The 27,965-nt window shown below is 33.3% G+C and overlaps 2 protein-coding genes across 5 annotated transcripts; both read right to left on the bottom strand.

The window, feature by feature from the left end:
• Positions 1 to 141: 141 nt before the first annotated feature.
• LOC111060401 (ubiquitin-conjugating enzyme E2 H-like) lies at positions 142 to 11,621 on the bottom strand. Of its 4 annotated transcripts, none has more exons than XM_039438133.1 (3): positions 11,409 to 11,621; positions 10,287 to 10,445; positions 142 to 4,946 (listed from the first exon to the last, which is right to left on the bottom strand). In XM_039438133.1, exon 3 carries the CDS (start codon positions 4,815 to 4,817, stop codon positions 4,257 to 4,259), a length of 561 nt encoding a protein of 186 aa, XP_039294067.1. In that variant the 5' UTR covers positions 4,818 to 4,946; positions 10,287 to 10,445; positions 11,409 to 11,621; the 3' UTR covers positions 142 to 4,256. The 4 variants fall into 4 exon arrangements, with proteins under 4 accessions (XP_039294067.1, XP_039294069.1, XP_039294068.1 ...); XM_039438135.1 differs by having other exon boundaries at positions 10,955 to 11,608; XM_039438134.1 differs by lacking the exon at positions 10,287 to 10,445 and having other exon boundaries at positions 11,409 to 11,608.
• A 2,221-nt stretch (positions 11,622 to 13,842) lies between these two features.
• Positions 13,843 to 27,336, bottom strand: LOC111060400 (breast cancer metastasis-suppressor 1-like protein). Its single transcript, XM_022348061.2, has 6 exons — positions 27,027 to 27,336; positions 26,292 to 26,430; positions 22,477 to 22,567; positions 19,882 to 20,089; positions 17,242 to 17,545; positions 13,843 to 15,944 (listed from the first exon to the last, which is right to left on the bottom strand). Exons 2-6 carry the CDS (start codon positions 26,419 to 26,421, stop codon positions 15,937 to 15,939), a joined length of 741 nt encoding a protein of 246 aa, XP_022203753.1. The 5' UTR covers positions 26,422 to 26,430; positions 27,027 to 27,336; the 3' UTR covers positions 13,843 to 15,936.
• Between the last annotated feature and the right edge of the window lie 629 nt (positions 27,337 to 27,965).

The following is a 27,965-nucleotide window of genomic DNA, read 5'->3' as shown; positions in this document are numbered from 1 at the left end:
AGGAATTCATGTGTAAATTTATCATGATTATGGTATTTTATACTGGTAACTGAAAACAGAAATTACAAACTCGTTAAGACATTAGTGCATTACTTTAGAAACAAGCAAGAAATTTTTAAATTTAATTAAAATTTGTGAGAAGAATGGTTTGGAACTAAGGGTGTTGTTCTCTAGGCTACCAGTCATTACGATAGGTATAATTTTTGTGAGTGTACTCAGTCTACTCACATTCTGAATCCATAGTTCGTAGACTAGTATTATATTATGGGTTGTGTTTTGTAATCTCAAAGTCTTATCCTAATCCACATCAGAAATAATTGATCAAACACCACTAAATAATTTGAACAAGCCATCAAATAATCATTAAGTACCTAGAGTGACAAATTTAAATACAGTATGAATAAACAAATTTGTTTTTCATTAGAAATTTAAGCAGAAAAATTGTTCGTAGCCTATAGGCAGTGATGTAGATATATAATGTCTCTATAAAAGTAATTACAGAGACATTTTGTCATCATTTTAAAATAAAATTCCTTAAAACTGCAATTTTTCGAATATTTCAACACAGACAGGTTGTTTTTTTTCATTTGAAGATTATTTCTTATTCAAAACAACTGGGAGATGGAATAATACACTTTCATTATAATAGAGTTGACATGCTCTTGAAGTGCATTTTTATTCCAGTTTCAGGTGTTTAAAAATCATTACTTTGTATGTAATTGAAGAACATGTGAATAATAGATCAAAATCTACGAAAACTAAACATTAAAAGAATAGCATTTTTCAATTTCATCATTCTATATTTTTTGTGTTAAGCATTTAATGTTTATGTTACTATATGTATTATTCTATCAGTGTTCAATGCGCATTCAATACAATTTTCTTCAATTTGGAAGCATAATTATTCTATTTTCCAATATTTCTTTGCACTCATAGTCAAAAGCTTAGAAATGTTAATGTGTAACTTAAATAGTAATACGAATTTTGAATTTCACAAAATTTGTCTGTTGAAGACTTGTAGTAATAATCATTACCAAATTTTAATACAAACATTTTCAAGAATTAGGCTATACTATTAAATATTCAGATGGATTTTTTTAATATATTGAAAACAAATTGTATTCGCATTAATCATCAGTCCTAAAATTTATGAATACTTTCTTACTTTATAGGGCCTTGAGTGGAGAAATAATATTCTTCATGAATGTCTGAATGAATTGATTAGTTTCAATGTGAATTTAAAAACTTTCTTTTTGCATGAATGTCTCAATGTTTCTAACCTGATGTGTTCAAATAATTATTAACTGATATGATCAAATTAAATTTCCACACAAATCCACATCTCTGGACTTTATTGATTTCACTTACAAAACTGACCAAATAATCTCTCAAAAAATCATCATTTTACAAATACTATACTCATCATTTTACTAGTACTAATTCTGATGATTCATAAGATCATGGGATGATTATAATTTAGTATTGGCAACTCATAAAAAATTGTGAAAATATAATTATTTAACAAGAAAACTTGATAACTTGACTTGAATTAATTTGATCGGGTATTCTAAAAATATTGCTGGCCACCCAGTATTAAAATTTAGCAACATTGTTCGTCAGTGGAGTGTCTTGTAACTACAAACATTAGGTAGGTAGTAAATATTAAAATAAATCTAATTTGACACATATTTTCATGGTGAGGGTTATCGATAATTGTCGACCCTAGCAATCACAAATTGAATTGATGCTCATTCTTAATTTCTGTTGACATTATATTATAATACTTGCTTCTTATCTCACAATTTCATGAGCTTCCTCATTCTTCGATTTTAATAAATCTTGAATCTTTAATCTTAAGTCTATATTTCTAATTTAGTAATGGTACTGAAGTGCAAGATACAGATAAGAGTTTCCAATAATAACAAGATATTGATCTACAAATTTGAGAAATCAACTATTTGAAGTTTGTTTTACATCTGCACAATAAATTTAAAATGTTCACATAAACTCCTAGTTTTATTAAATTTTTTCTCAGAACGGAAATTTCTGAATTATTCTCAAAATCAATTTCATACTAATGAAGTGATTCAAGGCAGTGAACATTTTACAATTTGATTCATTATTTGTTAGATGGTATCACCTTGTTTGCTTATTAATAATCTAATGTTTACTACAATACATTTTATAATTTAAGAATAGTTGTATAATTCTGAAAATATAGCATTTATAGTGAGAAGAACAACAGGCAGTGACCAGGTAAAAATGTACGCACATTTCAACATTTAACTGATTCATTTTGGAGAATTTGATACAAAAAATAAAATAAGAGCTGAGAGGAAATTTATTGCTTTGCGCAAATGCTTATCAAATGAAGATAAATTTGTAATTAGAATACGATTTTAGAATATTCTGCCATGTAACAATTGAAATTAAAAATAAGTTTAATAATTTCAATCTTTGTTTCAACCTATAAACACATTTGCTGTAGATTGAAATACATTTTAATATCTATAAACTATGATCTTATTTGTGGTTATTGTTGCTGATAATACTAACTAGTTGAGTTTCATATCCTAGTTGAAAGTATCTATACAATAATTTCTAATTCAAGCAGTACATTTTGGAAAAGATTAGCAGGAATTTCATCACAGATATTTCATTTTAATATAAAATCACAAAGACTTCCTACATAATCACACACACAGAGTTATCTTATTTCAGAGCGGTTACATATTGGTTATTAGTTTATCATAAGAATTATGTCAAATATTCAATAACAAACTAAAAACAATCGAAAGCATATTTTTGGAGCAAAGCCATACATTTAATGATGGACATTTTGTCTGATAATAAATAAATAGAGATTTCAGCTTTGCTGAAGACTAAAAAATCTTTAAAATAAGATGTGATGTATAATTTGCGAAGGGTCAATTAGTGCTCATTATTAAGAAACACTATCAATTGCTTAAATAAGTATCAATTAAAATGTTGTTAAATTTTGAAATCTATGTTTGACAAGACTAAATATAAATTATATCATTTTCATTTTCGAATTAAAAATACAGTTCAGAATCAACACCATGGAATAGAATAAAGAATAAGAAGTAATCGATTTCTACCCAGAGCGAATACAGAACAAATTCTTAGAAAACTACTCTTGTAATTGGATAATTTGTAATAATTATTATAAAATTGAAAATAAAATGTAGAATTATTCAAGTATAGTGGGTGAAATAAGATGGTTATAACAAGATATCAGTTTTGGAAATGCAGCACAGAACCAGCAAAATTGAAAATCTCAGATTAAAAAACTTGGATTGACTTCTATAGTGAGATTCACTTTTAACTGGCAGCAAGTGGATTTCATAATAGCTGCATCAAATGATCACTGTATATAGAAGAAGACGGAAGATGACATAAATTTGAACATTGAACTACGGACCATACAGATTTTAACCTGGATTCTCCCTCACAAGTATCGCACCTTCTCTTAAAACCCGTATATTGAAAAATATGTTTGCATCAAAAAACAAACTCTCAAACAAAATTGAAGAAGAATTCAAGTTACTGAACAGTCTAAAGTCTTCAGTTGTCATATAAATTCAGGGTACAAGCTGTGTGGCCCGGAATGAAGTCTTGTAGTTAAATTACATAATTTTCTCCAGGCGAGATATTGAACTTCTGTTGGCAACTCTATTGTAAAATGTCGGTAAAAAAGGTCATTGATTTTGAAATAGCGTCATGAAATTCAACCACATCAGCCATTCAAATGACGACACCTACATCACCTATGCCGACCTAGATAGCCAACTTCTGTCAGAAAAACTATTTCAGTGAAAAGTGGAAATAATGAAAAGTGTATAACCATAAGATTGCCACTAAACTGCATCAATGCTTCCCATTCAACAAATTCTCACAATTTCAAGTTAATCTAAATACAGGTCCGAGGTGATGAGATGTAAAGTGACGTCAAAATATTAATTCAGCCTATGTTTGGAGTGAAGCCTAGTCTTCTGATACGAGAACATACTGAGAGAATAACGAGAAGTTCGTGATAAACAAGTAATTAGTTTTGGATTGACGTCATATATGCCTGATTTTAAGTTTTAATCTTAGCATGTCATCTACCGTCTTCTTCTATATATTGTGAAAATACTGATGAATTGCCCTTAAAGAAGTGATTAGATGTACAATGATGTGACAAGTACTCTCGTCTATATAGAGTGATGCGTGGTTAATGACAATGTGTGGATTTGTTATAACTCCATGGCCTCAGCCTCGTTTTCACTGAAATCGGACATGGAGGACTCGCTGTCGTCAGAGTTTGCGGCGTTTGCGTTGGCAGCCTGCTTGCGGAACACCTCCTCGGTGGCATATCGGTTGACATACTCGGCCACCTTGCGTTTGTACTCGTCAGGTCTGTGCAGATACATGGCGGCCGCGTCGCCATTCAGAGGGTCCACGGGGTTTGGGTAAGTCAACAGCTGCGGCAGAAACGAGTCGAAAATGTTCGACAGATCGTAGAGAGCTGTCCACGCTTGATTGATCACATCTAGACAGACCGTTCCCGACACCTCGTCAATGTTCGGGTGGTACACCTTGTTCATGAACCCTATCGACGGCGACTTGAACGGGTAGTGCTCTGGCAACACCACGTGCACTTTCCACACGCCATTCTCGTAGGGCGTGTTGCGGGGTCCGTAGAACTTCACGTAGAACTCGTTGATACCACTGATAATTGTTACTTCGTGTTTGCTTTCTATCAGCTTTATCACGTCTGTGTCCATACGCCTTTTGCCGATGCTGGGTGACGACATTTTCGATTTTACGAATCTGAGTCGGAAGCCAAGAGTGTAGCTATCAACTTGCTCCTCAACCACCAGTTACCGTACTAACTCAACCACATATTTGTCATCAACTTGTAGTTATTGTGGTCGAAAGAGCACCTGCAAAATAACAAGGCGTTATTCAAATTCTATTAAAATTCAAAATCAAATCAAAATTAATCATTCAAAATTCAAATTCTTTTTACTAACTCAACCACATATTTGTCACCAACTTGCAGTTACTGTGATTGAAAAAGCACCTGCAAAATTACGAGGCGTTATTCAAATTCTACTAAAATTCATTTTCAAATTTCAAAATCAAATCAAAATCCATCATCATCTGCCTCATAATAGCTCACTCACAAGCCTAATGCCACATCTACATGTTGGCCCAGTCTGCAATTTACCTAGTGCCCAATGAAGGCCAGTGGTAGCCAGCGCTGGCAAACCACACATCCATACACTGGCGCTGGTCGACATTGGCCTTCATTGGGCCAACATGTGGATGCGGCATAAGGCTCAAGTAGGCATCGTCTTCACCAAGAAAAAAACATCAACTTGAAGTACAGAGTGGTACAAAAGTCATGATGTTAGGCCTAATTTGCACAGTGACATATGACACGTAATATTGACATTTCCATGCCAATCCACTTTTTCGCTTTGGACCATTTGTTTATATGGGAGTGAAAATGTGTGCGCCAACTTCTGTATGAATTGGGCCTTAAGTAGCCAAAGCTCTAGTTGGGTAGTGCATTTTGGTTCACTCTGTATTTTGAATAAATAAGGAATCCATTAAACGATTTGAAAAAGATTTTTGACTGCTTTGATTTGGTCATCTTTTATCAAATATTTGATGGCCTGAGACTGGTTTGATGAGGATTCAAATTTTTGATAAAAATTGGTAAAATACCTTCGTCAAAGATCTTACTGTAGAATATTTTGATCGTGTATAATGGAACCTCACAAAAAAGGCACGGTGCTTTTACATTGTATAAATAGTTTTCAATTGAATAAGCTACTGTGGTCCCATTTTTCTTTATTATTTGTGTATACTTATTTTTTCACTTTTGCAAGGGTAATAAGATGAGAAAAATGTCATGCGCTTGGCGGGATTCGAACCCCAGCCTGCGCCAACATCAGCCTATCAAAGGTTAATAGCACGTTTTATCAGCCTGTGTCACTATCAAGGTCACCTATTGGTCAACTAGTTGAAAAAGAAAACATTTACTCACTTGTTTTTCTGGAATAACTTATTTATTTTTATGCAATTCTTTGAGGAGAGCGTTTTTAGTGAAGACTATTTTGCTTAAGTAGCAAAACATTGGCGATGTGACATTCACCAGGAAAACTATCTCATTTGAAAATTTTTGCTACAAGGTTGATGGTGGTAAAATGAGAAGAGTTAACAACTTAACAGTGTCCAGGATCTTAGTTTTCTGTTTGATCCCAAATTATTGTTCACCTCTCATGTGCAAAATGTTGTGGTCGAGGCCAGAAAGAGGTTTGGTATCATGAGGTGGATTTCAAGAGATAATGAGATGAAACCGATGGAGAAAGTGTCTGCACGTATGTTATACTGGAGGCAATACAGAGAAAATATAAAAAAATACAGAGAAAAAATAGTATGTAGTGCGACGCTTCATTCTCGGCTCCGAAGATCTGTCCTACAAGGAGTTATGCCTTATTTATTTATAGATTATAATAATCAGGTCCTTACTTAGCCTACTAAGTAGTAACATGTCTTCTTCACAGTCCACTGACCGGGTAATATTGTCAAAATACCTTTCATTTGGTGGGGACTCCTGATTTAGTATTTCAAGTTCATAATGTGATTACAGAAACCACAACCCTGAGAATAAACTTGGAAAATTGGAGTGACGGAAAAAGGTTGCCATGCTTTTACATGCTTGTCTCTATGGTCAAATAAAATTGTTGGTACGCGCGGGATCAACCAGATAAACCGACATTTTGGACATTTTCATGTGTTCATTGTTAGTAATACGGCCAGTGTCTTCAGAGAAACATCAAGGTTTTATAAAGAGTGTTTCTGAAGTAGTGTCGAACATTGCAGGGTATTGTTCCTGGGTGATAGGAGACGATTACAAATTTCGTATTTGAAGTGTCCAAAACTCAGCGGTTATCCTTATAGCTGCCATTTTGTTTTTTCACTTAGGAATTTTTATCTCAAGAACTAAATGTTGTATTAATCGGAAATTCGGCATGAATATTTATGCTATACAGATTCAACTTAAAAAAAAATCTGGATGTAAATTTTCAAAATGGCAGCCATTTTAAATTTTTAATGGTAAATTTCACAAAAACCGTTCACTTTACAGAACATTCACAAGGGACAAAAAAGTTAGCAAATTTTATCAAGATTGAAGGATACCTTATTTATTAAGATTGATCAAAGAATAACAGAAAAATCCATTCTTTTCGTACTGCATGCATGACCACTTTTTACCATTTTAACATCAATATTCAGTTTTTAAATCCAAATGTATTTAAGATGAAGCTTTGAAACTCGTTATGGCTCCATATGGCCATACAACTGATTTTACTATGTTTTTCAGATGATCTTGTTTGTCTTGTAAAAGTATGATTGTTTCATTAAAAGTAAACAACCAGATAAAGTGCTTGCTGTTGTTTAGTCTTACGTTTCCTTTGTCTTATTTCTATCTTTAATTTTCAGTTTTAATATTCTCTTACGTTGCTTGTACACAAATTGTTAATTATTGTTATGGAATTTACTTTTCTGGAGTAAACTGATCTTTACTTCATGTATGGAGCAACTCTTGGCAATGCGACCGAAGCAAGAAGAATTTACACAGCTTCATTTCCAAACCGCCGCCTCCCTTCCGGCAAGGTGTTCACAAGAACTCACAATCGGCTGAGAGAAGTTGGTTCATTTGAACGGAACAGGGTAATTGCTGGTCGGCCTTGGACAGTTTGAAATGTTGCTTTTGAAGAGCAAATATTGCAGATAGTTGATGTCAATCCTAGAACGAGTATGAGGTCAGTTAGATAATCCTCATGAGGTCAAAGTGCGTGGTTATCAGCATAGATTTTTGCTGAATGTTTGGGTGGGTATTTTAGGTAATCGTGTGATTGGACCATACATTCTCCTTATCGTCTGGATTCTCCCACGTATGTTACTTTTTTAAGAGACATACTCCCAGAACTTTTGGAAGATGTGCCTCTTGCAATCAGACACAATATTTGGTTACAACATGATTGTGCCCCTGCTCATTTTGGAAATGTTGTAACGGACTTTCTGAGCATGACCTATCGTCAGCAATGGATTGGGCGGGGTGGACCAGTTCCATGGCCCGCACGTTCACCTGACCTCAACCCCTTAGATTTTTTTCTGGGGCCATATGAAAAACCTTTTCTACAGCACGCCAGTGGAAAACGAAGAAGACCTTGTGGCAAGAGTAGTAGCTGCAGCAGATGCCAATCAAGATGATGAAGATGATTTTATAGAAGTTCGAAGGTCCATGACTGAAAGGTGCAGACTGTGTAATCAAGTTGAAGTACGGCATTTTGAGCAATTGCTGCATAAGTATTAGTGAACCGATTTGAGTAAAATTAATATTTTTCAATGTAAAATAAAATTTGGAAAAAAGTTATTCTTGTAAATTTTCTGTAATGTGAACAGTTTTCAAGAAATTTGCCATAAAATATTTAAAATAATTAAATTATAAAAAAATTCATATTGATGTTAAAATGGTGAAAAGTTCTCATGCATGCAGTACGAAAAGGATTTATTTTCCTGTTATTCTTTGACCAATCTTAATAAATAAAGTATCCTTAAAATCTTGATAAAATTTGCTAACTTTTTTGTCTCTTGTAAATGTTCTGTAAAGTGAACGGGTTTTGTAAAATTTGCCATCAAAAATTTAAAATGGCCGTCATTTTGAAAATTTACTTCTAATTTTTTTATTTTATTTTCTCTAAGTTGAGTCTTTATAGCATAAATATTCATGCCAAATTTCAGATCAATTTCGTTCTTGAGATGAAAATTCCTAAGTGAAAAAAAACAAATTGGCAGCTATAAGGATAACCGATGAGTTTTGAACACTTCAAATACGATATTTTGTAGTTTACTATCATCCAGAAACTAAAATGTTTGACACTGCTTCTGAAACACCCTATATAAGTGAGAGCATGAGTGTCTACATCATATTCAATCAATCAATCAATCAATAATATTTTATTCAATTCAAGACAATATTTATACATTATTTAATGTTATCAAATGATAAAATGTAAGCTATATTATTATGGAGAACTATATTTTAGTAACTTTACATTATTATTCTATGATATAAATTTTCAAGAGCATCAGCATATCATCCACAAAAACACATACAGTATGAAGACTGATTTCGTTTTTAGAGGTTATTTGAACAATGCTAATGCTAGTGTGCAGAATAGGGGTGATGTCAATTTTGAACAAGTACATATCAAGAATAATTTCTTTAAAATATTTATACAGTATCATTATTGGGCGAAACGAAATTTGTAGATTCTACTAAATTTTAATAGCAATCACTACTATATTTAACCAATAATTTGAACACAACAAAACTAATGTTAGTAGAAAATAAGATGCACATAATGTCATATAATCAATCCATTCAATGCTTCTAAAATGAAGACTGAGGCACACACAAAGGTGTCTGAATAAATTAATAATACCAATTATATACCGTAGGCCTATATAATTTACTACTTATTGTGAAAAAATAGTTCTAAATTGAATGAAACTTACAAACTCTATTATCAAACATAAAATAAAAGCACACCACAATTTAACCAAATATTGACTCACTTGAAAAAATCAATAGCATAGAGAAAGTATAAATAACGATACTGCATTGAATAAGTGATTTTCAGCCGAGAAATCAATAATATTATATGTTGGCAGCAAAAAATTACAACCTGACATGTACCTAGTGTAGTGTAGTGTTTACAGCATAAAAGCAGAGAACATATGAATTTCTCGTTGGCTTTTCATTTTATCAAATAGAGAGTGCCCAGATTTCCTCTACTATTTTATTATCTGTGAGGAATAATTATTTATAGGAAATTGAATAGCATATTGTTAAATAGAATTAGTAGCCTTCTAATGGCATAACAGTAATAGGTAAGTCATTTACAAAAGAAAGAGGGAATTATTCATTTGTTTAAGAAGTATGAGACCCTGTTGCACAAAAGCATGCTAAATTATAATAATGATCAAATTCCAAGAAACCCAATCAGAGAAGGATTCTCTGAAAAGGAGGCTTCTTTATTGGGATTAGAAGTTAATAGAGTTTTGTGCAACTGAGTCTCAGTCATTTTAATTCAGAGATTTACGGTATAGAATTTCCAATTGCAGTAGGGTTTTTACTTATAACGTAATATAGCCTATTTTTGATCTGATAATTAACCACAAAATAAGAAGGAAGAGTTTACCTTGAATTGCCACAACGTAAAAGAAAATCTAAATTATTTGATCACCTAGTTTTTAAAACGACATCATAGACAGTCAGAGCTGATCAACGTTAGTATGAAGTTTGTCTACTAACTTTGAGAGCTGATAAATTGATTTTCCTTCTAGTATTATTTGAATCTCTGAAATAAAATGAACACTTAGTTAATCAGCTGTGTAAAAACACTTTGCTTTTTTTGTATAAATAAAGAGTATAAAAATGCTTTGGATTTTGAGTTTGAGCCACTTGTTGATCTGATATGACTAAAAATAATACTGTATCAACATAACTAAAAAAATCGTTGTAATATTTTAAATAATAAAGGGTACTTCAAGTTTCAATATTGTTTTATCAACATAATTAATTAGCAAATATCACAGATTTCTGTTTTAATTAAAAAACGACAACACAATGCTTGAGAGTGAGCATGCAATCTCCATGAAAAATAATTAATCAGCCAACAATTTAGATGCTAATAAACTGAATACCGTATTCAAATTGATTTGGATTTTGTTCAATTGGAGCCACTAGGATACCATTTCTGGATTAAGTTAACGGGAATCAATTTGGCTTAGTGAGGGTACCAGAGATATGGACTCTTTGTCTGATATTCTGCTCATTCAAAATTGATAAAAATAATAAGTAACTTACCTAACTTGGAAAAATAATAGCCTAACTGCAAAAAAATATTTACGATACAGTTGTCTAGCATAAAAAATATAATAAGCCAAGTTGGAAATAGTTCACTACCTATTCGATTACACTGTTTAAGCAGGATTAATTACTTTATCAGCACAGTAACCATATTTCAAAATAAATTAACGCATTCCATGTAAAGAGTAGTCATCTATTTCATAATGCACAAGAAATTACGTGCTCAATCAAAGATAAGAGAACTGATTAAAGTTACAGAATAGTATAGAGATAGATCATGTTTGAAATTTGCTGATAAAACATTAAATTATAGTGACTAAGAATTAAAAAATGATTTTTTTCCAAATAAAAAAGAAAGTTGTAAGTTTATTTGCAGCTTGATACTCTGAAACTTTCTTTGTCCAGACAGGTCGATTTTGAAACACAATAGAATTGATTATTATGAATGTACCTGAATGTTTTGAGACAGTTATTCATTAATGGGTGATTTGGTTCACTAAAAACGTCGAATTTGGTAAAATCCTACAAACACAAACTAATTATAAGTTAAATTGCAGAGCACAACAAAATAGTACACCACCACAACGAACACGATCGAGTGATGGTGATGGTTATCATATGTTTGCACGAGAACGTCGATGACATATGATTGTGGAAACGTATGGTGAGGGAACAATCATCAATATCAGATGTTTATATATAATACATTCAAAATCAATGATTGGACATTGTAATATGCATTCATTTATCCATATAAATTTTGATTACAAATAATAAATAACAATCCATTCAGTGATAACCATATTTTACATTTCATATTGATTATAGAAACGGGATCCTGTCAGCTGTTTCCTAGTTATCACTTTGAATGGTGGGAATTTCAAATTTCAATTCAACTGCCCTCTTAGAATGTTCTAGAGTTTCAACAAATTGTCATTTAAAACCTTTTAAACATTCAAATATTCTTGTTCTACACCAGTTCAAAATCAAATCAATTTAGATAATTCACAAATTAGTGTTATGTTGTTTGACTTTTATTGTGACAATTAGCATAGCCACCATAGAGGTGGCTATGCAATTAGCCATCGATCCCACAAGTGTGGGTAATCATGGATGACGAAGAAGGTGTAAGATAATAAATACCGTAAAAGGTGAAAATAATACCGGTAAAAAATATTTTACAGCAGCAATCTGCAAAAAAAATGTAAACTAATTAGCGAAAAAAAGTATTTATCAAATTATTTGAGTTAATTATAAAACTCGATCGCTCGCCAATCCGTTTAGCCTGGTTCATCCAAAAATGTGATCAGCAGACTCGCTTCCTTCCGTCAAAACGTCAGAAGAGATTTGCAAGCTCGATTCGACTACCAGTTTTCTTTGATTTCTAGCGTAGGCTTGCAAAAATCTCTATTTTTATCAGAATTAATAAATATATTCAGTTATTTCTCAATTAGAGACTTGGTTAAGTCTCTTTTGGGCGTTATTCTAAGACCCCACAAAGCACCAATACATTTTTATACCTCAGCTGAGCCTGTGTACCAAATCTGAACATTTCTTGCCAAAATTCGTTCTTGGAAAAGCTAAGAAAACGCAGATTTTGGGCGTAACTTTGGAATTTTTTTCAAATCCGTTCTCAGTCCAATAAATTTATTTGGTCCAATAATTTTTTAATTCTGTTGATTATGAATGAATGAGTGAATAAATCAGTACCATTCCACTTTTATATAGATTCAAATTGATTTACTAGATTGAATTAGTTTCAGTACCGGTACCTATGTACCTAACAAACTTCCAGTGTACGCCGATTATATTTCTGTATTATTACTTGTTAGTACAACTTGTGTTATAAAACAACTATGTTCTTATAGTATCGGTATGAACTAGTTTAAAAAAATAATCCATAAACCAAGCTAGTGCCTGTAATGTCAATTTGAACGTCTCATAAACACGGGAAAAATCTCACAATTAAGATGGACCAGATCAAGGTGAGTAAGAGTACCATGTTTTATATGAAAATCAAAATTTCAAGTGTTGTTTTTGACCATCTTAATATTGACAGACTGTAAACACAATAATTTAAATTATATATATATAATTATATCGTATTGCTTGATGTTGAAGGTGCATTCTATATATATTTCGTCGATCATGATTTAAATTACAAAGAAATATCAAGGTTTTCTACCCACGCCTTAGCGTGGTCCGTCATATTGAAAATATCTTCAAATGTTCCATTGAAGGCTCTGGGGCATGCATTTATTAGGTGGTCGATGTTCTGCACAGCAGGACCACAGTCACAACCTGGAGAATCAACCCTTCCCCATTTGTATAGCAGGTCAGCGCATCTGCCATGCCCAGTAATTAGGCGATTTCGACGAAGCCAGGTTCTTTTTTTAGAACAAAATTTAAATTAATTATCAAGCTAAATAGACTATGTACAGTTGAATCTTTTTAATAATATTCATAATTATTTAAGCTACTGAAATCTATTCCTCAACATTCTCATTGTGTGTAAGTGGGTATACCCAAAAATCTGAGTTTCAAATTTGTTGACTTCCACTCAATCCCCAAGTTATTGAGTTCCCAGCTTATCAAAGGTATAGTCCAAACTTGAGGCAATGGCTTATTATTGTGTCGCGCCTTTCAATTTAGCACAAATAATTATTTACTTCTATGTATAGAACAATTCAGAATTATATTACTGTACATTACATCACTTCAACTCAAATAATAAATCACTCATTGATTTACTCATAGATCCCTTCTTACGAAACGGTACAGGCACAATATTTTACGGTAGTCACAAGAATGCAGAGAAGACGAGACAAATAATAACAAGTAGACTGATTAGGTAGTGTACTGAGTGGGCAAAAATGAAAAACAAATACAAACACACACGCACACACATTTAATGTCAATTTTGTACAGGATCGATAATGGAAAATTATAATAATGCTACATCAAATCTAGAGACATTGACGGAAATAAGCTTCAATTAAAACAATTTAGTAGCTTTACCAAAAGTTCAGAGTAACTAGAAATATATTCGATGGAATTGAAAAAAGTATTTAGAATTGATTAGAAAAAAGTCGGTGGGCTTTAAACTATATAAACTATCTCACTTCTCGATTGTGTACTAGAAAAATTCAAAATGAATTCTCTTTACAAACATAAAACGGATATTGATTGATATTTAAAAAAAAACGATAACAAAAAATAATACAGATAGGAATATAATATATGTAGATAAATGATATTTTATGCTTTACAGCAACAAAGTTTATAAATATCAACCAATAACAAATAGGTGACATTGGGAATCAAAATTAAGCAATAAACAGAAAAATTAAAAATAGGAACTTTTAAACTATTTATCAAGGAATGGAAAATTTTGAAATTCGTCAAGCTTCAGCCTTGATTTTCAATAGAAGCCTACACATCAAAATAATAGGAAAGAGCAAATAAGATAGAAGTAAGTTTTTCAAGAGGAATTATAATATTGGTTGAGAAACCAAACTATGATCTGATAAAGGAGCTAGAACTTTTATCAATAATGTAAGACAAGTAAGAAGTACACTAATTGAAATGACAAAACAAACATTTTATATGGTTATGAAGCAACATTTAAAAAAAGGAATAATCAAGGATAGAAATGGAAAATACAAATGAAAGCTTTATACAATCAAGAAATGAGATTTAAAATTATTGTTAGACATTAAACTACGGTAAAAACGGAAAAATTACAATAAAAATGGTTCACTCCTAACGTATTCAATTAATTTTTTGTAGCTCTAAGTTATTCTTAAATTGTTTGTAGGATATTCATCAATATGCAACACAATATATTCATTATCTGTAAAAGGAAAGATGGATGACTAATATGATTGCAATATGAGAAAGTCATCACAATAAATCAATTGTTGGATGGATCTCATCATACTTCCGTGTGTCGTCACTGTTTAGAAGCACTCTCCAGGTAATTTATGAAGTTACTTCATCAGGTATTTCAATACCTAATTTAAATTACTTCTCCAGGTAATTTATGAAGTTACTTTATCAGCCTTTGTGTCCATAATGAAAGAACAATCATAAATAATACGGTAGATGAAATTAAGAATCAAGTTGAAGTAATAAACAATTGATAGTAGCATAATAGATCTATCCACAACACACACACTCATATAGCCTATTATTATCAAAATATACAAAACTTACTCTAATATCGTCACTTATACTATTTGTACATTTTTACATAGTTTTACTTAATTAGAATACACAATTTTTACTTAATGTAGATGCAAGCCAATTATTGCATAAAACCTGAGTTGAAATAGGGCAGCAGTCTTGTTCACTGGTTGTATACAACAGGATTACAATGATGACTATAAGATCGATAGGTATTCGAAAGAAATCTAGGTTTAAAATAAGACTGAGCTCATTGAGATCTTAATAAATTTCGAATGGAGATAAAATTAACATAAATTGGAAAGTTCGATGTGCAGAACTGTGAAATCCACTGTTGTGACTAAAGTAATACGACATAAAAAGAAATATATATTCAGTAAAATAATAAATCAAGTAAAAGAAGGTACACGAAGTGTCATCAGGTTCTAAGCTGTCTTATGAACTACGAACGTTAACAGATAAAAACAGTTTGATTCACCGCATTAAAAGTAATACAGGAAATGATATTGAATACAGAAGCATAGTACAAGAATAGCACCTTCAATTTCACACAATACAAGATCCATTTGGAAGAGAATTCAAATCGGGTTTTCATCATTTTCAGTGGAATATTTTAGTTTCAACAGTTTATTCTTGGCTTTGACTCTATTTTAATACAGAAGATGGCACTTCCTTATCGCTACTTGCAGCCAAGCTCGCAATCACAAGTGTTTTTCAACACACAATATAGAAAAATGTTTGTTTGAATCCTAGCAACGTTGCTTAGTTCCATAAGTTAGGCTGGTAGATGTTTGTCAAAGTACTGGAACAAAATCATAAAATACAATTAATTCAACATCAATACAATATATTTAATCATTCGTGAATAATATGATACTACACATTGCTATATACTTGAGAAAAGTAGTAGTTAATAATCGAAGATGTAGCTAGTAGTAGCTAGTAAAGCGGCTTAATGACAGGGAATGTAGAGCTCGCACATTAAATGTGGTACGTACACACTGTCTCAATAGCTCAGTTCCCTGCCTCTACATTCTTCTGATCTCTACATTCCCTGTCAATTACACCCCTTTAGGTTCGGGTGGCTAGGTTTGATCAAGTTACGGAGTATGGAACCCTAAGGCCGGTTACAAAGCTTGAACGATACGTCAGTCGCACTTGCTTTCAGGGCATACTCACACTAGCACGTCTCAAATTGAGAAGTGACTCAATACATTAACGCCCCAAGTGAGTGTTTTGTCTACAATGACTACAAAATTGCTGATTCGAAATTCTAAAATGATCAAATAGCTCTAAATGATACTACTAGCATATTTCCATTTAAAAGCAAAAACTTGACCCCTACCCTAATCTAACCTTGACCTTCTAGCTTTCCCTAACGCTATACGTAATCCTAACAAAAAGTCATCTTGTCCTCACACAGCACCGTAATGCATATGCGCGGGTAACCTTTACCTCTCTTTTTACCTTGTAAAAATTCTCATTCATTTTACAATGCGAAATGAATTTTGACGGCACGTATTCAGCTGATCGATACTCAATCGTGATCAGCTGACCGTTGCCGTGACTCCTACTCTGCCGAGTCGGTACTCTGTATGTTAGGTTTTGATTATGAACTATCCTAGCCTCTTCTAATTTATTTATTCATCAATACAATCGCAAATCATGGTCTTTAGATATGGCTGGGCGAGAGTAACAGGCCTAGCCCAAAACTGTTGTACTCCCAAATTTTATAAATAGTGATATTGCCAAAGGATATTTATATTTATCCACTGCCAAAAAATTGAGCCCAATAATACACCCGTAATGAAGAAACTAGAAATTTTTAATTTAGAACATGCACGATAAACACACATGTGAACGTTGCGAACACACAATGTTGTACGTTCCAACGCTTATAGCAACTGAAATGGCATAGTATGAGCCGTTTGCCAACATTTGTTCCAGGAGTGAATATACATTCATTCTTCAAATAAACAAGTATTCAAAATACAATGACAAATAATACAAAATCAGACAAATCAAGTAAAATGCATAATATTATCTTATATCCATTTGGATGTTCAGCCGTTCGCCCATAAATGAAGCAAATTACTTACACTCGGATTTTCGTTTACAGCTGGACAATGCCTTCTTGATAGTGGTCCAGTCTTGGAGCAGGTCAGTGTCGTTAAGCATGTAAATGATGTAGGGCCCGGACACAGTGACAGGTTTCCGCCTGGTGTGGACATCCTTGCCGCCCCGCCGCCAATTGGAGCCGCCCCGTCCGCTGCCGCCGTTCAGGCTGCGTTCGCACATCCACAAATCGGCACTGATGTCCACGCTGTTGCGGTCTTCTTCCAGTCGTCTGATTTTCTCCTCCAGCTCTTCTTTGATCATGTCCCACAGTAGGCATTTTTCACTCTAAACACAGTCACATACAATGTATAAGCTGTACTTTTCTATAAAATGCGTCAAAGTTTTTGCTCAAAAATTTATAGTTTCATACAAAATTTAGACTTTTTCAATATCACCGATCTAGATTTAGTTACTATCAAACGAAAATCCAAACTTAGGCCAGGTTGCACAAAAGCCGATTCAATTTTAACCGTGATTAATTCCAAAAGAACCAATCAGAGAAGGCCTTTTTGATAAGACGGCTTCTCTGATTGGTTCTGGTGGAATTAATCACGATTAAAATTTAACCGGCTTTTGTGCAACTGGCACTAAATGCTGTAAATTACCCCAAAGAATTCTGCTTCTGCTACTGCAAATATTGACAACAGGGTCAACAGCTAGATGGAAATTCGATGAGAGCTATAAATAAATACAATTTCTCATTAATTTCCATCTGCTCTAGATTTTCTTCATTTTAGACTTTAATAATATCTATTTGATTCAAAATTTGCTCGTTTTTCTGAGCTTAGAGTGTGAATTGTTTTTTGAAAGTTACACAACCTACATTCTAATTCGGACAGTATAGTATAAATTGGAAATGGAACAGTTTTGGGCATCAGCCAGTTGTGACTTTCCTCATTTCAAGTATTTGTACACAATGTGATACATAAATAAATGAATAAGGCTGGCCACTAACGGTAGGACATGCATGATAAACATGTCGTCATACAGATTGTTGTGTCATTACAGCCAAAGGCTTCGCAAAAAAATGTTAAAGGTTAGGTTTCTATATCATCGATTTTTTGTTGTTGTTCATTCTTCTTCGCTGCTCTATTTGAGGTTAAATTATTCTTCTATTATTATAATTTGTAATTTTCCAGTGATTTATTTATTGTTATTGGTTGTTCATTTTATGTTAGAAGCCTCTCGCTGATGACAAAACATGCATGATGAACAAGTGTGTATGTATGATAAACATGCATTCCTACCGTTAGTGGCCAGCATTAGAATAAAGAAGGATGCAATAGAATAGAACAGTCCAGGCGCCTAATGTTGTCCCCCAATTTCTCTTCTATCATGTTCCACAGTAAGGCCAGAGTTCCAGTGTCCACTCTGAACACATACTAACAACACTACAGATTGGAATTAAAAAAGGATATAGTCCAGGCGCCTTATTTTGTCCTCCAAGACTTTGATCATATTATAAGAATATGTACACAAAGAGTGCAGTCAGGCATTTCAATTTCTGCGGTCAACGTTCTTTCTATAGTCAAAAATAAGGTTTTCAGTTGGATTTCTCAATATTGGAGAAAAGACAGAGACCTAGTATCTGTAGATTCAGTACCAATTTAATAATTATGATAACAGTCTCTCTCTCTCTCTCTCGTACTAATTCAATAATCAACTCCAGTTTCCATGTACAGTGTTCAGCTGTTCAGTTTCTAAAAATTGAGTGAAAAGTCAGATCGATACCACGGAAATCGGAACACCTGACCGCTCTCTGTGTGTACACACCCTAAGGCATCTTCCAGACAGACAAACAAGTAGATTTAGAGTAGAATGAATTACAAAATCAGAGTGGAATTCAACTGAGATCAATAATCACCACTAGAATAATCGTCAAATTTCAGTTAAATTTAACAGTGAAATAAGCTGTGATTTAATCAGCCAACTAGCTTGTGATTTCTGATTTGAGTGTACACTATAAAATTAACACTTCTTCAATATTATTAAGTCTACAAATTAAGAGGAGTAAACTGAGTAATTTCATGTTGAATAAGAATGTAAAAAAGTGAAATATGTAAATAATCATGTTTTAAATGTGATTTATCAAGTTGTAAATGTGATTTATCATTTTACCTGGCTGTTGGTCAATAATCTAATGAGATTGTCATATAACAATTTCGGGATTCAATCGAAGCTCTTGTTGCTGTACATATATGATTACTCTGTAGATGAGTTCAGAGAGTACTATGAAGTTCGAGAGAGTAGATGGATTCACTTTATGCTCGACTAACGACTTGGCAAATCCAAACACCCCTTCTACAGAGGGTCAGTGGTACAGTGGATGCAACGAAAATAAATCGAGATTCACAGATGCATCAGCATTCCCTGCATCAATGCAATCCTCTTTACGCTAAATATCAAGTCCAGTGCCTCGAATCACATTACTTTGTACTTTACTAAACAAGTAAATACTGTTGTTAAAGTTGAATTTGTTACTTACTAGGTGAACAGTATTGGAATTTGAATAAACAGAATGAAAGAAAGATTTCTCAAGCAGATTACATTTCCGGATGAGAAGCAATGCAGTAGAATGTAAAATAATGATAAAAACTCATTGAATTAGAAAAAACTATTACCTCGAAATTTTGTTTAGCAGCTAACTCTTCCGCTTCGAAACTATTTGTGATGTTAGTGAGTTTGTACTTCCTGAGAATGCCAGCTACCTCAATTCGGATGCGCATATTTTCCTGAAGCTCCTCAAGAGGTTGCAGATATTCCTGGGCTTTACCAACTTTCACTTCACCAAGTTTTATTTCCACCTGAGACATGCGTTCTCTGTACAACCTGTGAACAGATAAAAGTGTAATCGTTTCTAAAAAAATAGATTGTATTAATTGAATCGAATAATGACTTAGCACATGAAATAATATTATATCAGCTATAGATAAAATAACAATAATACAGACGCGATAAAACAAATTCAACTTAGTATATTCTAACCAGATATTTATTTATTGTAACTTACTGGGTTACGACAAAAGATTCGTTGGGTTTTAAAAATGCTTAATCAACAAAGTACTCATTCAAAATGAATAATCTAATCTGTATGCCAACGGGAAGAGAGAATTCTAAAGTTTTTTACAATAAATACTTTGGGCCCCTATTGGACTAGGCAGCCAGGACACGCAGGCAACTAGGTCAGTCAGCCAGGCAGGCAGTCGGCACTTCATCACCGGCCACTGTTTTTAGAATGGGGCAGCCATCTTGGCAGCCACATTTTGGCTGCTGGTTGGATGCCAAGCCCGACCATCATACTGGTAGCCAAAACATGGCTGCCCAAATCTTAAAACAATACGCGGTGACAGAGTGAGCGTCTAATGGCTAACTGTGTGACCTGGTTGTCAAATATGGGCCCAATGTTTTTATTGTAAAAAAAAACTTTGTAATTTGCTCTTTTCATTGATAATATCGGGTCACCGAGCTTCGCTCGTTTTATTTATAAACTATTGCTAAACAGAACACAGTTCTTTAAGATGATTGAGGAAGAACTAACAGGCACAACCCAAAACTTTTTCTTCCCCGAATTTTCATTTATACACTATAAATAGTCCAGAAAGTAGGTTATGTTCCATATACTTGAATTCAGGATCAATTTTCAGTCCAAAAATTTTAAAACTAAAAAGTTCTAATTTAGATTGTTTACAAACCTAATTGAAAAACAAAATAACACTCACTATTCACTTGACGTTTTCAAATAATGATTAACTTTGAAAATTATGATATACTCTAGTTTAGAATGATTATCATGTCATGTCAACAAATCAGATTATTTTGATCAAGTCGATTAAAATTTTTGGATAATATTTCTCGCTGATTGATTACACAGCTGGAAATAATTATGTTTTTCTCCCACACAAGCATCTACTGTTTCGACAGACGACGAAATTATCATCTGTTTCCAAAGGATGAATAATTATTATCCTTTTCATGTCCTACAGCGAGTTTTCCCATGAATGAAACCTAGTGCAATCGAGTTTTTATATCATAAATCTACTATGTTCCAAATTTCGTGAAAATCGTTAGAGCCGTTTTCGAGATCCGTTGAACATAAATAACCAGATATAAAAAATTAATATAATAAGATAATAGGATCCGCTTAATATAAAAGGATAAAGATAATTCATTTTGAATGAGTATTTTGGTAATAATGAATTTTTAAAATCCTATTAATCTTTTGTAATGACCCTGGATTACAAGACTACACAATGCAATACTCCTGGATGTTGATGTTCTGTGCTTCTAACTATGCACGTCGAACATCTCTTTTCTCCTTCCTATCACGATTCATGCACACACCTTCCCAAACCTGTCACGGATTGGAGAGCTTACTATAACATGGGTGACCATAGTTGAGAGAGCTTTCGATTCACTACCCTTTTTTACACCACAACTTATTTGTTTTTGTATTAGCCTTCTATTCTGGCGTCTATTCAATAACCTTAATCTTGTTGTGTGACAATTTTGCTGTAATACTGTTGCTTTTCTTATAATGTTAATTTAGTATTGAGTTCAGATATTGATATAAAGTGACAGATCAAGTACTGTCGTAAATTGTTCAAACTTGTTGAATATTCGATTGACCTACTTTAGTGTTGGTTATTAAAAAAAATGCAAATTCATTTATTGCCAAAAGATAACATACAATTTACTCATACATATACATACATGTGCAAAAATAAAAATGGAGTATGATTAATGTTTGTGTAATGATTCATTTAAATTCAACTCACTTTAGATAGCTGATATGAGAATTATTGAGATACATTTTGACTATGGATCATATAATTTGCAGTAGCTTTTTCTTTTGAAGGAATAGTCTTGTCATTTTCATTTTGTTGCGTAACAACTCTATTTTGGGAAAACTTGCGGTTATGAGTTATGAGATTAAGTATGATAGGCGTGATAAAATAAATCCAAGCATGTTGCAAAAATCGTCAAACTTCTCTATACTTTGGGAATGTGAACGTATCCACTTCAAAATGACTTTAAAGTTGGAAAATGTTGTGAAAAATAAAAAGTAAATGTTGAAAAGGGTACATTGATTTTTAATTTTTATGTAAATAGGCCTACAAGTAGCCCTAAACAAGAAAGGAAACATTGAAATGTATGTAATATATTCATATTTGAATGAGCCAACTTTGAATCTAAATCAATTATATACATATACTTACTGCTCACGAACTAACGTGAATTGCCTTTCCAGATCAGCCATTTGATCGATGCATGCATTTCTCCGTTTTTCGCACTCCTCAGTGTCCATTTCTGAAACGGGATGGAAGAAAAATTTATATTTAACATTTAGTAAAGTCATTGGAGAAAGAGGAGGAGGAGAAGTTAAAGTACCATCAAATTGATGAGCTTTGACATCGAAGATGTTTATTGATCTGCAACGAACTACATAGAGATAGAACAAGAACATCGCACACCAATGTTTCTGCTCGTTGAAATCACTAAAACCTACTAAATAATTTAGAAGTCCAAGTAATACAATTTTCCAGCAGTAGCTTTAGCTTGAAGCTGGCCAGCTTCCTAGTAACTTCCTGAACACATTTTATGAGCTTCTTGAGTTGGCTATGACTCATAAAGGTTTCAACCTTCTTATTCACGTTACTAAATTTTATTATTGCGAAAACTTTAAATCAGAAATTGGATAAATTTGTTTCAATTATTAAATTGATCAATAGCAATGATAATAAGCCTGTATCCATCCTCGGTAAATTGAGAATCTTTATGTAAAATTGCAAGCTCATTAGTTCATAAGTGATAATATAATGAGTATCAGTCGTGTATTTCCTTTTTCGTACATGTATAAGCCAATTCCTTCCTTTACAATATTATATAGATAAGGAACATAATGTTCCTTAGATAAGGATCATTTTTTGAGCATTTACAAAGATTTCTAAACTTGACTGTTGTCATAATATGACTATTTTTTGACTTCCCAAGAAATTAAATCACATGACCTACTCAATCAAATTTTAAAAGTCATTTCATATGACTCATCTTTGACTGAGTCAAGGCAATAGACAAGCCTCATATTGTTACCATTTGTGACTTTTATATTTTCTAATATTACTTGATTGAATAGATGTATCAATTTCACATATTCTGTGATAAAAGTGTTTTTTTTATTGATACCACAGTCATATTTTTGAAGATCCCAGATGTTAATGTAAGTTATCCAACAGGAAAGTACTTAAGCTTCAATATCCTCAATAGGCCTATATCCTCAATTCAATTTAATTCTTTATTGTCAAAATTTAACAACTAACAAATCAAAGGTTAATAAATCAAACACTTATCACAAGAAAATAGAATTAAATTAACTACCTAGAACTAAAAAAACTAAAAAATTGTTTCAGGCACCACCGGCCAACAAAAGAAAAGTCTTTGACTCCTACCAGCGGGAGTCGCAAAAAAGTCCGATTCAAAATAAATAGGCCTACTAAAAATAACACAATATAAAATCAAGTTCATGACAAGAAAAACTATCTCATATCACTGCAAAAAAACAAGAGTAATAACAAATTTTGAGAGAGAAAAAACAAATAAGGTTTTCTAATAGGAAAATCTGAAACAGGAAAATCCTATTCTTCAAAATGATACAATAATACAATATATGGTATACTTTATATACAACTAGCAGGTAACCCGGGTTTTGCACTAGGAAAAGTGTTGTGTTAGAAAAAGCAATTTCCTTATGTCCAGCAATCGTGAAAAAAATGTAATAATAAAGCCAAACTTTAAACTTTTAAATTTTTTGGTGAATACTTGTCTGTCTGAGGGTGTTTTTCGGATTGTCCCAAAGTGTCAAAACAGTGCCAATTTTTGAGAAAGGTTGTCCAGAGGACATTGTAAATTTCCGAACAGTCTCTGTTTTACCAATATTTGGTAGGATCATAGAGACGCCTATATTAAGACTGATGACCAAGTTTCTTGAACACAACAATCTGCCAGGATACACATGCAGCATGGGCTTATAAGGGGGAGGTCCACCTCATCGGCTGTGGTTAGTCTTGTGGAAAGGATTAATGAGGCTTTTGAAGGCCAGGGATCAATTGAACTTGTCCTATGTGACCTATCAAAGGCATTTGACTGTGTGTCCTACGATATCTTGCTCATGAAGTTGGGCAGATGGGTTTCAGGGCAGAGCAAGGAGCATGGTTGCTGATTACCTCAGAGACAGACAGCAGGTTGTATCCATCATGGGTGCTTCCTCTGGTGGGGCGTGTGTACCAAATGGAGTACCTCCGGGTTCGGTGCTTGAACCATTATTATTCTTAATAATAATACTGAGGGTGAAGCCCACATAAGCTCTTAGGCTTGTGCGTGGGTAATGAGTGAGAGGGATGATGATAAGAGATGACGACTACTTGTTAGGTAGTCGGGACCGACGGTATCGTCTCCTTCGAAAGACGGGGTGGCCGTATCTATGTGATTGTGCTGTGGTCACAAACTTTTGCCCTGGTCGAGATTCGAACTCGGGTTCTCTTGATTATAATACCGGCGCGTTATCACTCCAACGAGCCACCACATTCTTAATAATGATTAATGATCTGCGCCTGAACAACTCGAGCCTGCTTTTTGCCGACAACACCACCATCATGGGACAGGGCAAGTGGCTCCAGGCAGCCAAGCAGAAGACCCATCACCATTTTGAAGATAAAGGTCAAGAGTTGGTTCTGCGTAAATAAGCTGAAGTTGAATGAGAGCAAAACTCAGAAGATAATTTGAACTTTAGCCAGATCAGCAGATGTCAGTGCAGCTCCTGTCTCTTTGATTGGATTCAACGTGGAAACCAAATTGTCTTAGGAGTCTCACATTGTTGGAGTCTGCAAAAAGCTGTCTCGAGTATTCTACTTACTTCGTAGAAAGAGAGGACTTCTTAGTGCCCAACGACTGCTGATGCTGTTTCACGCGGTGTTCAACTGTCACATCCAGTATGGAATATTGGTGTGAGGAGATTCGGCTCATGCAAAAGACTTTTCCTACTCCAACAGAAAGCACTTCATGTGATGACGTTTAGCAAATTTGATGCTCATTGCCAGCCCATATTCCAACGGTTGGGCATACTGTGTATGGGCTGTAAATATTAGCATCACTACTTCATGTCAAAAAACACCTGTCTAAGTTTTCAAGAAGATAGGAAGTGCACACTCATGGAACTCAAAGAAGGATGAACTTAAATGGGCCACGCCGTCGTTTGTCTAGGGTCAAGGATTGTTTTCCAGTGCTAGCAATCAGGATGTTCAACTGCCTGCCACACTCAGTGTGGGCGCTCACCTATTGCATTCAGGAACACCTAACAAGGTAACTCATTGAGAGGAGCTTCGATTGTTTGGAAGAGTTTTTTATGATGGCTTTGTTGCCTGTGACGCCGCCATCTACGTGAATTGAGTATTTAATTTTGACACGATCTATCCGGGGAACCCTGGTCTTTGATCATGATATTAGATAGCCTTATCCTTAGAGTATTACATAGGCCCATTGTCTGATAGTTTTCTAATTATTGTCTACTTTCAAGAATATTGAGAAATTTATATAAGCTATCTCGAAAACTAAGGTCGAAATAAGAGAATTAAACTAACATTTATTTGTTTTAAATTTCAGGTAGAATGTCTACATGACAGGTATGGTATTCGGCTGTTACACCTTTTGTAGAACATACTGTATAGATAGATGGACCTTATAGATGTGTCATATACCCACTTTATATATGGTTTAAAGATATACCTTATCAAAACACAATGATCACATAACTACCAAATTTGCACAGTCTTGTGATGATTAAGTTTAATAATAGCCTATAAAGCTAATTATATACATTGAACAAAAACATGGAGTTTACATTATTATACTGTACTATTCATCGTAAAACATGTTTGAAGTGAACAATCTCAAGTAAATTTTTATAATTTTAATCGTGAAACATGTTTAAAATAACTAATCTCATGTTATAATCAATAGTTTATAACGTTCAACTGACCGGAACTGTCGTCAGAGTCGGAAGCTGGGTCGCTGCTGTCACATGATGAGCTGGACTTGTCAGACTCACCAGACTCATGATCCATCTCATCAACATCACTGTCCTCTCGATCTTCTTTAATCGCCGGCATCTTCGGCTTCTGCAAATGAAAATAATATCAAAAGTAATATAAACAAAGAGAAAAGTACCAAACAAATTATTAATTAAATAATGCATTTGATAATAAGTGTTTGATACTTTCAAGTTATTAAATACAGCTAACCTAAGATCTGTAGTTTTCAGTTAGGTTAGAAACTTATAATCTGCAGTCTTTAGGTTAGGAGTTAGGTTATTAAATTTAACAGGCCTAACTTAGAGTATAAGTTACTCAATCAGTACGGTGAATAGGGAATAATCTCAAGGTAGGCTATACAAAAACTGAACATTTTCAGCAATTATAAAAATGAGGTTAAGTAGCCTACTGAGCTCTTAGTGCGAGATTTATAGCCTACTAAAATTTAAACGAAATAATGAATCTTATCTCATAATAAAAAAAATAAATAGGTAATTTGGAAACTTTTATTTAATTTACAGAGATATAAAACGCACATAAACTGAACTTGCCCGACAGAGATCTAGAAAGTGTTGTTTTTAGTCTCACGAATTGATATTTTGACACTATCAGAGGAACAAGTCATAAATTAGACAGCACCTAAATCATATGGATCAATCAATAAGCAATTCAAAAACACATACCTGATAATATAGTTGATTATAAAATTACTCTGATAAAATATCGGTGCAACGAATCAAGTATGCTTACGAAAACTTCGCTCCAACTTCGACAAAATACATAATCATGTAAGAATGTTTCAATAATTTCAACAGAAATACTATTTGTTGTGCAGTTTGAATTATACCACAGACTTGAAACACTTTATTATAAACTAAAAAAAATAATGAATTAGTTCATGTGCTTCAAAATATTCATTAAACGACAGTTGGAGGTACACAACAATCTGCATCTGCAACAATTTCTTGGCGCTTGGTTTGTAGAATGAAAGTCAGCTGTTGTAGCTTCGCTGAAATTTAGAAAATAGAGAGCCAGTCTTCTAGAGTACCACTAATCCAGAGCAAAAACAAATTACGACTTTATATACTATTTATTCGATAATTTACTCAAATTTAGTTCTTATAATCTATTTTCAATATTTCAATCCATATTTACTTCATGGTTCACATTTTTCACACGAAATAGAATGATATACTCAGTTTCTAAAAGTAAAAGTAGTTGCTTGATTTTGAAATGATTGGTTACTTTGTTCTTCGATAACAGCTTCAAACTGAAGAGATTTTGATAAAAAGACCATATTACATTAATTATACTATGATAATTTATTGAGGAACATACATTTTAACACCTGCCTGGTCGAGCAGCAGATACCACATGAAATGTGTGGTAAAAATGATGATTTTCCGGTCTCTGATTACGGAGAAGACTAAACAAAAATAACAAGAATCGTCTCTATTTTTTTATCCATTCTTCAAAATTATTGAGTTGAACACTATGAATACTCTTCTCTTCAAATAATTGAGTCAATTTCCTATGATGACGGGACCGTGGGAGGACCGAAGAAATAAAAAGAAGTAAGTAAGTAGACTTTTGTCAGCTTCCCATCCTATCCAACCTTTCCA

This window comes from Nilaparvata lugens, chromosome 11 (genome assembly GCF_014356525.2).
Source record: "Nilaparvata lugens isolate BPH chromosome 11, ASM1435652v1, whole genome shotgun sequence".
NCBI lineage: Eukaryota > Metazoa > Arthropoda > Insecta > Hemiptera > Delphacidae > Nilaparvata > Nilaparvata lugens.
This window is presented reverse-complemented; position numbering and strand designations above follow the sequence as displayed.